Source organism: Dermacentor albipictus, chromosome 1, assembly GCF_038994185.2.
Source record: "Dermacentor albipictus isolate Rhodes 1998 colony chromosome 1, USDA_Dalb.pri_finalv2, whole genome shotgun sequence".
In the NCBI taxonomy this organism is placed as follows: Eukaryota; Metazoa; Arthropoda; class Arachnida; order Ixodida; family Ixodidae; genus Dermacentor; species Dermacentor albipictus.
Genome location: NC_091821.1, coordinates 250,061,371 through 250,074,841, shown reverse-complemented (window position 1 = coordinate 250,074,841; position 13,471 = coordinate 250,061,371). Strand labels below are relative to the sequence as shown.

The 13,471-nt window shown below is 45.7% G+C and overlaps 2 protein-coding genes across 3 annotated transcripts in view; one reads left to right on the top strand and one right to left on the bottom strand.

Moving 5' to 3' along the window:
* LOC135900778 (cytochrome P450 3A41-like) overlaps nucleotides 1-13,471 on the bottom strand; it is an 83,711-nt gene that overhangs the window by 40,826 nt on the left and 29,414 nt on the right. The window contains exon 1 of one of the 2 annotated variants that reach the window (XM_065430366.2): nucleotides 9,557-9,674. The exons of the other annotated variant lie outside the window; for it this stretch is intronic. Within the exon in view, the coding sequence (XP_065286438.1) occupies nucleotides 9,557-9,619 (63 nt within the window). The 5' untranslated portion in view covers nucleotides 9,620-9,674. Of the gene's footprint in view, nucleotides 1-9,556; nucleotides 9,675-13,471 lie in introns of those variants that run through there. 2 annotated transcript variants of the gene reach the window in all.
* The window catches only part of LOC135900756 (G-protein coupled receptor 83-like), a 171,088-nt gene continuing 157,879 nt past the window's right edge, over nucleotides 263-13,471 (top strand). Inside the window, exon 1 of the mRNA XM_070531156.1 lies at nucleotides 263-278. The gene's annotated coding sequence lies outside the window, so the exon portion shown is untranslated. The remainder of the gene's footprint in view (nucleotides 279-13,471) is intronic.

The following is a 13,471-nucleotide window of genomic DNA, read 5'->3' as shown; positions in this document are numbered from 1 at the left end:
TCCACGTTTACGATTCGCGCGCTCTAATAGCTGAAATTCGTCGTGCCACAGTTCCGCGGGTAATCGCGTTTTTCCGCATGCAAAAGGTGGCATGGTTTGCACGGAGAGCTCACGTCAATTTCCCAACTGCAATGAGCCCGCTGAAACTGAACAGTAAAAAAAGCTAATTTATGGATTTTCGTTAATGAGCGACTAGTTACCACGTGTCACTCGTCCCCGCAAGGTCACCAGCACTGACGGTCAGAGGAAACCGCCCTTGCAGTTCAAAACGGCAATTTGTAAGTATTACTTAAAGTCTTGATAGAAACACCCAGTATATAACCACCTTCAAAGCCTGCTTAGACGTGTGTCATCCGCACGTACAGTCGAGTCGAAAATCTAGTGACTATAGCATATGAAAATACTACTACTACTACTACTACTACTACTACTACTACTACTACTACTACTACTACTAATAATAATAATAATAATAATAATAATAATTTCTTCCAGCGCAGCCATGCAACCTGAAATTGTATAAAGCCATGGCACTGGTCAAGCAGGCGCACGTGGACAGTACACTTGATTTCAGCCTGTAAGCCTGGGCTGAGAAGAAAAAAGAAATTTAGCGGCAACTCTGGCCCTTAAACTCGACTGAACATTGGTTTCGTCAGCTTCGCAATAAGTTGCAGCTGCTGCGTGTAAGATTTACCAAAGCTCTCGAGCTAATGCGACGCACTGTTCCAATGCTTCGGCAAGGTCTTCTTTCAGCCTTTCTGAAAGACATCGTGCTTCGCTTTGACCTCTTACCAGGCCACATAGCAAATTTTGGTTATACGCTGCAAGTTGTTACGTGCCCTCTAAGGAGTGTTCTATCACAATAATTTTTCAAATTAGTTCAATAATATCAGCGATATATATATTTGAAGTGCCGCGAACCCATGGTTTCAGGAGGCGAGCGTCACCGCCAAGACAGACGGTCTCTCCACTTGTCCCCATCCAGCCTCCGCAAGCGAAATTACTTCCCTGCGTTCTCCCATACCGGAGCCGGAGGATCGCGTGACGAATACGTCACAGGCCCCGCCTTCTTTTTTTTTTCGCGCTTTTGCTGAGTGGCACACTTCCAGTGACGGCCTCGCCCGAGAGCTGCTGTGTTTGTCTCGTTTCGCGCAACGGGCGATTTTGCGCACTCTGTACGAGAAAACCCGATTAGCGGTATGTCAGTGCCACAATCACGAGCACTGAGACCATGATTTCTGACACTGGATCCACGGCAGAAAATGACATAGTTGCGTTCACTGCGCGCGCGACTGAACGAGGTAGGAACAAGCAGACGAAACGGAAGTACATCTCTCTTGGTACGGTACGAAGTAAAACAAAATCACGCGGGCATTCGGTTCGTGCGTGTTATTTCTTTAAACTGTAATTCGTCCACTGAAGCAACAGATTAAACAAATGACTGATGTTGCCTTGAATAATTCTCGAAGTTACGCGTATCTAAGAGTGACGTCACAGAATTGCAATATACGCAGGCGCGCTTGCGCGATTGACGTCGACTCTCCCGGTGGTAGCGCGGCGCCCGCGAGGAGAAGCGCATATGGCGCTTGGTTTGAAATTTCAGCTCTTTCCGCGGCGCGAAGGGAGGCAATACTTCGGAGACACGATCGTTAGCGCGCATCGTATGCACTGCAATTGTTCGCTCAAAATGGCCAGACATGGTGAGGGGCCCTTTATTTGAAGAAGCGACCTAGCGAAAACAAATGCAGGGGTGCGTCTCCAATTGTTCTTTGGGCTAAATATTGGATGCTCAGAACCTGGATAGAGCGGTAGGACATCGGCGAACTGAACAGAATCCTGAACTTAATCCAGCGCATATCACTGAGAGGAGCTCTCATTTGCAAACTGACGAAGGCAAATCTGTAACGTTCTTGCAATCTAAACGAACTTCGTGATAAAATTTGGGACTTAATGAAGGGAGCGCGTTGCGAAAGTAGGATCTGATCGGCAAAGATGAGAAGGTGATTCTGGCTTAGGCATAGACATATAAGCACCCTACTCCGCAAGAATAAAGTGAAAAGAATCAAAAAGGAGAGTTTGCAGAAAGAAGAACGAACAAACACATGCGCAGAATCAGAGTAGTTTTATTAAAAATAAAATAACTTCCACGCCTGTTAACCTGCAGTTGACAGGCTCGATTGTTCTTATTGCCCGGAGCAGCAGAGTTAAGAGGCCCGTGACGCGTTGTGGCTTGATATTGGGCGCTCTTGGACGGGCGAAGCCAGAGCAACTTCATTAGCGTTCGTGATGGCGGTGATTATGATTGATGAGGTTGAAGGTGCCAAAGTTAACACAAGCCGTGAGGGACGCCGCAGTGGGTGCTCGGGATTATTTGTTCGCCTCCCGAGATTCTTCGACGTGCACCAAATGAGCGGTACACGGGCGTTTCGATGCGAAAACACGTCAAATGGCCCATTACGCGAAACAGCCGGCGGCGCCCGCAGCAGCGAAACTTCCCGTTGGCTGCGACGCCACGTCAGCGCGTTCGTGACGCTGGCTCGCGTCACACCTGCTGCCGCGTTACTGCGCGAAGGGAGAGGGCACCGGCGCGACGCCACGTCACACTCGCTCTCGGAAACCTCTGCCATCCGCGCAATATCTCGCCTGCGTTCGAAAATGCTCCAAGCCTGTCAACGCGCTCGCTTACCGGCGAGGAGTTCGTAACTCGAAGGACCGCTCAGTGGCGTTCAAAAGGACATGAGAGGAAGCTTTAGCTCGGGTGCAACTCCGATGCCCCCTATATGCAAACACATGTAGAACGCAGAAGCGCTTATCTGAGATAACCACTGGGCCGATTTTAAAGGCAGGAGACCAGAGATGCATGGCTTAAAAAAAGGAACTACCTGCGGGATGAAAAACCGCGAAGTTTCTTTCAAGAAAATTTGACTCGGCAAAACAGGGAGCTTTCATGATGGCAGGTTTCTTTTCCATTGCCGCCACCCATGAGATTATTTCAGCCTCTCTGACTTTCCGCTTGTCCTTCATTGTTATGAAATTTGTTGCACGTGAGTGAGAAAGTTAAGTTCTAGTGGCTGCTGTAAGTGAAATTGCGATTTAGGATCTGAAATTTTTGAATGAAATTAAAAAAAAATTGGTAGTTTAAAAAAAAGCAAAAGCACAAGGTTTACGAATTCGATCGTAGCTCTGCACCTAGAATAGAATCGCAGTTCTGCAAAGGGCATCCATTAGAGCATCCAAAGCGGACAAGTTTGATATGTGAATTTGTACCTTACGTGAATTCGTTACAATGTTTAGAGGTGTTTTGCAAATTTAAAGATCTGCTCATAAATTAGTAGTCTATTGAGAGCCATGCATAATATATCAATTTCGTCCGTTTTAGACATACTACTAGGTGCAGTTTACAGAATTGTGATATCATTTTGGATTGCTGAGTTACAGTGTTGTAAACTTGGTAGTTTGGCTTTATGAATATTTGCGATTTTCGACAACATTTATTGAACCACTAATTCGAAAATTCGTGACCAGCAGTCACTGGATTTGGCTCTTTCTTCTAAATCCAACAAACTTCATCAAATTTGATGCAGTGGTTGCTGAGAAAAAAATATTTCTCCATTCCCATGTATTTATATAGGAGCCCCCGAGCTAAAGCCTCCTCTTAATGCTTTTGCACTGACAACTCATAAGTGCATAGCTGTCCTCAATTCTTTTTTTTTTTTGCATTGCGCCTCCATTCGAATGCCGCCGCCGAGGCCGGGAATCGCACCCGCGATCTCGTGTTCAGCAGCAATGCGCCGCAACTATTGACCCGCCAGTATAGGCTCATCGCTCGGGGAAACTCGCAGATTAATTTTTCCAAAAGACCGGCGGCGCAAACCGGCTTCGTTCTAGGCTACCGTTCGCTGAATACAAGACCGGTCACTAACTATTAATGGTAAACACTTATTATGGTAAAAAGATGCGCAATTACTATACGTACCAGCTATATTTAATTAAATTCACAATGATTTACGTCTTGCAAGTAACAAGAGAAAGAAGATGACTGATTTAAGAGATTGGCGCGCAAACTTAATACCTTGTGCATAACTTTACTTGTCTTATATGTGTTATTTTGTGCTGTCAGATTTATCAGTGATGTCGTGTATATTTAGACAAGATATTCATGTATATGAAGTTATTTCTTTGAAAAGATTCTCCACCTGCTACCGACCAGCCAACAAGCACAATATGCTTAGGCATGTGATAATTTATGTATGTGTATGCTGCACTGACACAAATTTTGAACTTCGAAAAAAAAAAACACTGACCACCGTAACCATGGCCACTAACCACAGTTAATAGAGAGAGAGAGAGAGGTTTCAATCAAGACAGAAAATCACAAGCGGCGATCCCCAATCACGATATCCGACGCTGTAGTACAGAGGGCCAAATGAGCTTGGACACCTGAACTTTCTTGAAGCAAAACTTTGAACATTACACTTTAGGTAGGCTTTACTTACTGTGCCGTGAAGTCGTGCAAGAGCATATTTACTTAGAAGAAGTGGTCACAGGTAAACCGGATCGTCAAAAGGAAATTTGCACACGAGTCAACCTCATGGTCAACGTGATGGCAAGCATTTTGAAGTCATGACCGGCAGATTATCTTTATCTCTGCAACTAGCGCATTCTACCAGCACTATTCTTCATAGGCAGAAACTTGGAGGATAACAGAAAAGCTTAAGAAGAAGAAGTTAAGAATAACGCAGCGAGAGATGGAACCATAATGATAGGCATAAAGCGTGAGAGAGGAAGACAGCCGTGTGGATTCAAGAGCAAACGGGGGGTGGCTGATATTATAGATTTCGAGATTAAGAGGGAAATGTCGAGCTGAGCGGGCGGATAACCTACAATGCATTTGAGTAACAGAATGGATGCCAAGGAAAGATAATCGAAGGAGGCAGAGGATTGTGTGGTGTGGTAAGATATGAAAATTTAGATTGGATTTGACGCAATCCTAGGTAATCTTAAAGATCACTGGGAGAGGCTTTCGTTCTGCAAGTGGACATAAAATGAGCTGAAGGAAGAAGATGGTTATGATGTTTTATTTGCGAAAGGCACCGAGGAACGAGCAGAACTAACAAGAGGACAGGGGGCTGATAAAGGTTGCACTTACATATTATATCAAGCAAAACATTAAAATCGATGTAAATTATTGCTTTGCGCCTTCAACGGCAACAAGATGTGCACAGTATGTCGAACGCACATGTGCACTTTGAACTGTAACTGGTTTGCGGAGTTGATTTCCAGACAATTGTCAAGATTATCATAAGCTTTGGCGCTCTTGCATTCATTCTTCGCTTAACGAAATGTTGTGGGAGGTGTAAAACTCAAAGCCCTTTTGCTTAAACATAGGCTAGTGCGTCAAACATGATTACTCGCTATACATAACCATACAGGGGGTCTCCGTTCACGCCATCCAAGATGTAAAAATAACGTGCCGGCTCACTATAGGAGGACACTTTTGAAGGCATGTTGTTGACCTTCTATAGAGCAAGTCTAGGTATTTATTATATTCTGCCTAATTACATTATCACCCATAATAGAAATTATGCCCCTTATCGCGCTTGCACAGCGCAAACACAGGCAAACTATAAGTCCATAAAAGATGAGCTTGTCGATGCCGAAAGAAATAAAGCGCATGGCTTTACTGAGTGTAGCTAACCTTTCACTCAAAAGACCGCATGCTCACGAAAAAGTAAGGGTGGACGTTACCTGGCAGTAAGGGACCTCGTACGCTGATTATCTTAGAGGCGTCCTGCATATTCCTCACACTGTGCAAATCAAGAGAGATTAAAGTCAACAGTGGCGAAAAAAACGGCCACATCGTTGTTCTCATCTCGTCTCGCTTTCGCAACGGTTTTCGAAGAGGGCAAACTTAATTTTGGCGGAACGCCGATGCAGGTCGTCCATACAGGTGTTTGGGGCGGTACGACGATCGCGATGCCTGCAGTAATATTTGTATGACGACCACTGGCATACAATAAGAGAGCAATAAAATTAATGAGCTCACAGACAATCTCCCCCCACCCCACCCAAAAATAATAAAAAAAGTGTGTGTCTCAAGTCGAGTCGGATTCTTTTCACGCTCCTAATACACGTGAGTTTTTTTAGCGCGTATAAGATTGGACACAAGACACACATGAGACACGCATGGGCGCAAAGCGAGATATGAATACATGCTTTCCGCATCGGATTGGATGACAGTGCCGCGTGTGACCACTGCGGCGACGAGGAAACTATTGAACACGTTCTTTGTCATTGTCCCCGATACAGCGCACACAGGCAGTCACTCGCGACCGCGCTGGCGCGTCTTGACGACCAGCCTCTTTCGGAGCAGACAGTCCTCGAACGCCGACTTATACAACCGTCACACCACAAGACAGTGAAGGCACTCTTGAATTTCTTTGCGTTCCAGTGGCCTATTGGAGAGACTGTAATTCTCATGGACGTTCACGACCTTCCCTATCTTTTTTTTTTGTTTCTTTGCTTATTTTCTTCGATGCTCTTTTCGTCTTCATTTCCCTTTACCTTTCCCCCCTGCAGGGTCAAACCAGAACGCTATCCCGTTAACCTCTCTCCCTTTCCCATCCGTTACATATATATATATATATATATATATGTGTGTGTGTGTGTGTGTGTGTGTGTGTGTGTGTGTGTGTGTGTGTGTGTGTGTGTGTGTGTGTACGCGCTAACTATTTCGAAATAAAGCATGTGCCACGGAATGTCACAACACGTACGGGGCAGTCCCTAAGATGTGTACCACTGCAGCTGTTAAACGTGAAGCGATGCATTACGTTAGTATTCAGGTAGAGCCATCGGGGAGAGAGGCTGGCATAAATTCAATTCAGTCTTTATTTTTCTCTTGAACAGAGAAGAAGAAAGGACTTGACAGAGGTCCTGCCCCCTTTATCAACTTGGCAGTACAGCACACTGGCAGAGATTATCAATTTTCCAAATAAACACTGAAACAAAATAGCAAAACACTTTGTAAAAAGCAGCGCTATGCATTGCAGCACAAACATAGGCATTAGAAAAACAAATAACTGGTCATGGAGAAACGGAAAAAATAATAGCAGGTATAGGTTTAAACTGAGTGCAATATTACGTAATCTTGCTAAGAAAAAATCGCTTAATAACATCACTTGAATGCTGAAAGTGGTCAAACAATTCTTTGTTCAATTTATTTATCAATACTGGAACAGTATAAGAAAGAGACTGCTCGGTATAATATGCCCTAGGCGTCGGCACTAACCAAATTTCTTTATGTCTAGTCTGCACGATATGCGTGTTTTTCTCCAGTTTTGCAGATAACTAATATAATGTTCATCACCTTGTGAAGAGCGTTTATAGATCATTAGAAGTCTATAACTGTATAAACTTTAGATTGGCAGGATTTCATATTTTAAAAACAAGTCATGTGTGGGGGAACAATAAGGAACACCAGCAATGCATCTTACAGCACTTTTTTGAAGAACGTGAAGCTTGGATAAATTTGTGACACCCGTAGTGCACCAAACGGTACAACAATATTGCAAAAGAGAAAGAACTAATGAGTTGTATAGCAATAGCCTAACTTTGACAGGAAGAATGCCGCACAGGCGCAACATGACACCGACAGCTGAAGACACTTTTGATCTGATATAGTCAACATGATCATTCCAAGTCAAATGCTTTGAAAATATAACGCCAAGGATTTTAACAGAATCTACAATTTCAACAGTATCAGAGCTTAAGAACACGTTAAACGGCCTAGAAATTAGCTTTCCTCTTGGAAAGTACAATATTATTTTTGTCTTTTTAGAATTAATCTTCAAACAATTTGATTTGCCCATGTATTTAATGCACTCAGTGTTTTGATTGCTTTCTCTTAAATGTCACTTTCTGATCTCCCGGTTATGAACACCGAAGTGTCATCAGCGTAGGATAAAATCTTTCCATCAGTTACACATTGCACAATATCATTGATATAGAATCAAAATAAGAGCGGTCCCAATATGATTCCTTGGGGGACTCCTGCATAAATATTTTGTATTGAAGACAATGAATTTGTAAAGTCAACATATTGTGTTCTGCTCGACAAATAAGATTTCATAAGATCGTGAGCTTTTCCTCGGACACCATAGTTTGCCAGTTTATGTAGTAAAATTCTGTGGTTTATCAAGTCAAAAGCCTTAGTAAAATCTATATATATGCCTGCAACTATTTCCTTATTTTGAAACATATCTATAATGATTTCTTTTTGAGTCAGTAATGCTGTTTCAGTGGATCGATTCTTTCGAAACCCGTGCTGAAAGTCAAGGAGCAGGTTATGTTTTTCAAAGAAACAACAATGCATCCGATAAGACGCTTCGTAAGAACATGCAGTAGCCAGCTACCAGTGTCTCCCGGTTGAAAGAAACTCCGTCGTGTATATATCGGCTGTGGCTTGGTGTCGCGTTTACCAAGTCATACTCGTTTCTTACTGGATGGGCCGACAGCCCTACCTGTGACACTTCCGGCTGCGATGAAACAATGACACATCGTCTGTGCATGTGCACCCGTTATACAGGGTGTTCAAAGTTAAGCTTTAAGGTTTTCTTAAAATTAGGCACTGGGAGCTCGCACGCAAAGACCACGTGTGTAAATAAGTCCCTAGTTACACGGGCGTGCTAACCACAGTTAAGACGCACCTCAGTTCGGTGTCAGCTACAGGCTAAGTAACCGCCTCCTCAACGGCAGGTATACCTGCTGCTCTGGCTTCGCGGTCACTGACGGGTACGTGCGGACATTACACGCCGAAATCGCATTGTCACCGCCCCATCGTACGCACGCTGCGTCGCATGACACGTGGCCGAACTGCTCGCAGCGCGCGCTTAGGCGTGTCGCACGCGGCGGCGTGGTGTCCTGCCAAGTTACACCTACGGCACAACCTAACTACACCCTCGTACTCACACTGAACGACACGCTAGCCTACACGAAGAAGGTTAGGAACGGGCCGCGCCATTTCTATCCGAATGCGCCGTTTTCCCGTGCCAATGGCAGGGAACCTGGGCACGCATCCTTCGGAGATCCCGTGAACCTTTCCGAAGACCTCTAGCTCGGAGACAAGAGCTTGGTCCGGAAGATCCGTGGGGTAGCCAAACACCTTAACCAACTTCACCCGCACACCTCTATACTCAAAACGAACTTCCACATCACGAACCTTCAATGCGGGATCAGCTGAGAAGCGATCAACCGCGGCCTCAGTCTTAAAAGTAACCTCAAACCATCCTGCACTAAAATCCTGAACTGCCTTTAAGTCGTTTAACGAAAAGCGCTTTACGAGCGCCTTGCAAACATCAACGTTGGACGCGCCCTTGGGAACACGCCCGAAAAACGTCAGCGGCCGAAGCCGCGAAGGGGCCACCATCGCGGTGAAAACCGCGTGGCGCCCGCGCCTAGCCGAAGTTTATGCTAACACTACAGGGAGGTAGGAAGCTAAAAACCTTCAGCTAAACACTGGAAAAAACCAAGGACAAGAAAAGCCACCGGAACACATCACCAAATCGATGAACACCGGGTTGGAGACTAGAAGAATCCGCACCGTAATCCTATATCCAACCATTCCGAGACGGGCCCACGTGGAGGGGGTCCGCAGCACCGAAGCTCGAACGCACAAATCACACCACCGCCGCCGCAAGCAGCACGGTGAGACTTACCCCCGTATTCAGAAATATAACTTAAGTTGAAGCCCATGCTTGACTTGATTTAAATGAAGTCCATGGCGTTAACGGGCCCAAAGACGCTCACTGCGTTTCCTTCGGCGCGTTAATGACAGGCGTCACTTAGATCAAGTCACGCATGGGCTTCAACTTAAGTTGCATTTCTGGGTACGGAGGTGAGTCATAGAGAGAGAAATTCAACAAGAGAGGACACTCTTCAAAAACTGGCAACAAAAAACACGTCACGCCTAGTTTCAACACCATCCGTTAGTTGACGCGAGCATCAGAAAAAAAGAATGTGAAATAAACGTCCAGACAACGTTTTATTTTTTTTATTTCTTCCCACTAAAAGTGAAAAAGTTTAGCGTGTAAATGAACTTATCCTTTGCAACTTTTTGTTGCGTTGCCTAGCAACAAGCTAGCGGCACGCCAGACGCACGTGCATACGTCATGCGCCAAACAAGCCGCAGGAGTGAGCGAGGCCGGTCGTATGTGCGATGCTCGCGTGCTCGGCGACCCGTCTGTTTTGGATATAGCCCAGTTTCTGGGCTCCCGGCGTTCTCTCTGCTTCTCTTGCGTATCGTCTGCATTTCGACACCGCACCACTGCACTACTGGACTACGGCAAGGTGAGAAATTGTGTTTGACAGTGTGCGGCGCATTTTAAGCACGTTTAGGCTTAGTTCGAGTGGCGCAGTTAGCGAAAAACAGCTCCGCCGTCCTGGCGCAGTTAACTGGAGTTAATGCCTCGTCCTGGGAGGTGTTTGCGACGCTTTCTATGAGCCCGAACATTACTATAACTTATTTCGGTAGTTTTTGGGCACGCTTGCCGCGCCCGGCTTATTAACGCAGTAAGCGAAAACCGGTTCGGCCGTGTGACGCATTTGCGCGTGTACTACGTCGTAGCGCCAAAGACAGACAAGTTTTCGCGCATTCTGTGGCCCCCACCAATATTGTAACTAAAGTCGTTATATTTGGGGTAGTTTAGAAGCACGGTTGCCGCGCCCGGCTTATTGACGCAGTTAGCGAAAAGCAGCTCGGCTGTGTGCCGCATGTTAGTTTCGCGTGTACTGAATCTTACTGGTGGAAATTCGTGACGCATTCTCTGACCCGAAAATGTATTGTAATTTATTTGGTAACGTTTTGGGATATCTTAAGGATTGCTCGGCGCGCCTGGGGTTGTGAAGGTGTTAGTAAAAAAGCAAGCCGGCCATAGTGAGTTAGTTTTGCGTGTATTGAATTAAAAAAAATTAAATTATGGGGTTTTACGTGCCAAAATCACTTTCTGATTATGAGGCACGCCGTAGTGGAGGACTCCGGAAATTTCGACCACCTGGGGATCTTTAACGTGCACCTAAATCTAAGTACACGGGGGTATTGAATTTTAGTGGGACAAGTTTGTGACGCATTTTATAGCCCTGCAACAACATATATCTTATTTCGGTACTCACGCTTCTCGAAAACGTGACGAGCGATTGCCGAGAGTGATAACACGGGAGTGTTGCATGCGCCGGCAGGACGCGTAAAAGATAACACGGAGGAGCTCAAAAACATGACATTTATGTATTCTGAGCGACTGAAAACAGGCTTTGCACCCACGAGTCTGACTTGAGTGCAATCAGAACGCATTCTGCGAGCGTGTAACATGGTCTGGCTGAGCCTGTGTTGTAGCCACTTTTGTGTACTTGGCGTACCATCGTGTCAACTGAGCCCAAGTTGTTTTGGAAACGCGCAGTCACCCGTGTATTTGTGCACCTAAAGTGCAGGAAATAATGCCCGGGAAAGGAAGGGTGCTTGAAAATCGGATGTTCAGATTTTATGGCATTGTTTGGGAGGAGTCTTTGCTGCGAAATGTACGTAAAAGTGAATTTATCTGTAATGCCGCTCATTTACCACTTACGCACGTTTCGCCTATACACGCAATACTCCTGTTAGGTCAATATACCGAAATGATACATGCTTGTAATTTACTTTCTTTCAGCTGATGGCATCCGGTGGAGCATCGTACGGCAACGACTGCTGCTTACCTGATGCCACAACTTTGGATGAATGCAGAAGCCCGAAACGAGCATTTATATAGAGCAAAATAAACATGTCATCATTTCAGAAGACGTCTTTCGTTTTCTTTGTGAAATTGCACCTTACAGATTCGGCGCAGACTTGTAGAGGTCAATTTTGCAATCATTTCTACTTAATAATGAAATGATTCCACGCCAAGGCCACGCGAGGTTAAGCAGAAGCGAATTAAAAAAGAAAACCGCGCCGAGCAGCGGAGCCGGCGCGGCGTGTACCAAGTGGTGTTCAAAACGCGCGCGCCCAAAACCGAAAGGAGTCAACAACATCCGCTTTATGTGCTACAGTCAATTCGGCCGCTGGGCTCTATGGGAGTGTGCGCTCTTGTTGCAATTTCTCTCTCTATGGGTCAGTCGCGATCTGTGAGCGATTCTCTCAACGATGGACTTGAAAACTTAACGTTACAATACATGCACGCGTTCCACTGCAATACTGCCCTTTCCTCATAAAACGCAGCACTCATTTTTTCTCTGCTGCACTTTTGAATTATGACAATTTTTTTTCTTTTTGCTGTTAGTGTTAGCCACACACTTTTAGGGAGAATGGTTTCTTGCCGTACTTAGCGTAATTCTTTTTACCTGACTTCTTTATTGAACGCAGTCCGAAAGCAGAATATGTATTGTATGTATATATATGTGTGTGTAAAGACAGAAACCGTCCTTGATGATTAGCTAAATGTCATGCGGTCATGCGAAGCATTTTTACAGACCGCGCAAATTTGTGGGCATACTTTTATATCTCAATTGGTATTAAGATCCTACCTTGGTGCTTCTTCAGCCGCCTGGATGCTACCCATTATAGTGACACGTGTACTTATTTAGCCTATTTCCGGAGACTGCATTTCGCCCGCCAACAACTTTGTTATCGCTCAGCGCAAGACGCTCTTGCATCGTTTTAACTTACTCGAGTCTTACGGCTGATTCTATCTGTTATGTATGTTCTCGGCCAACTTTGTGTAATCACATTGTATGCGTGACACGAATTGTGCAGAACTTTCTGTAGAACTTCCTGGATGTCACGCGGGCGCCAGCCATTACGCTGCATGGTACGTTCGACGAGTCTTGTATAAAAGCCGGCGCACTAATCCGCAGATTAGGCTTCGACGATCGCCGACTGTGCTCGACGCTACGTTGAGCTTGGAGTACCACTTTTCTTGGTGAGTGCAGCATGCGTTGAGGCTCGATCACACTAGGCTGACACGACACCGATTTTGGTTTGCCGACTGCTGGCGACAGCGTGTTCCGTCCTGTCGGCGTTTCTGTCACTCTGCACCGACACCAATAGTCTGGAGACGGATCGCCAACGGTCGTGTCGGCGGAAAGAAATTCGTCGGCGGAGAGTCGGGCGATGTTCTTTTCACACTGCAACGATACGACCACACACGACTAGAACATGGCGGCGCCTTCGAGGCGAAAGCCGGCCGCATCGGATCTTTAAAGTCGTCGTCATGCACGGTTCCGTACTATCGCTCCCAACAGGTACCCGTATTTGCTTTCGATTTGAGTAATAATGCTTCGACAGCAAACTATTAAGGCTCAGTCACACTAGGCCAACAGGACTGCAACGCCCACCAGATAAGGACAAGACAGTGACGCCCCACTATCGGCCGACTGGACAGACTGTGTCGCTGAGAAGCACTCTGCCACACTAGGCCGGCAACGCCGCCGACGCGACTGACGACAG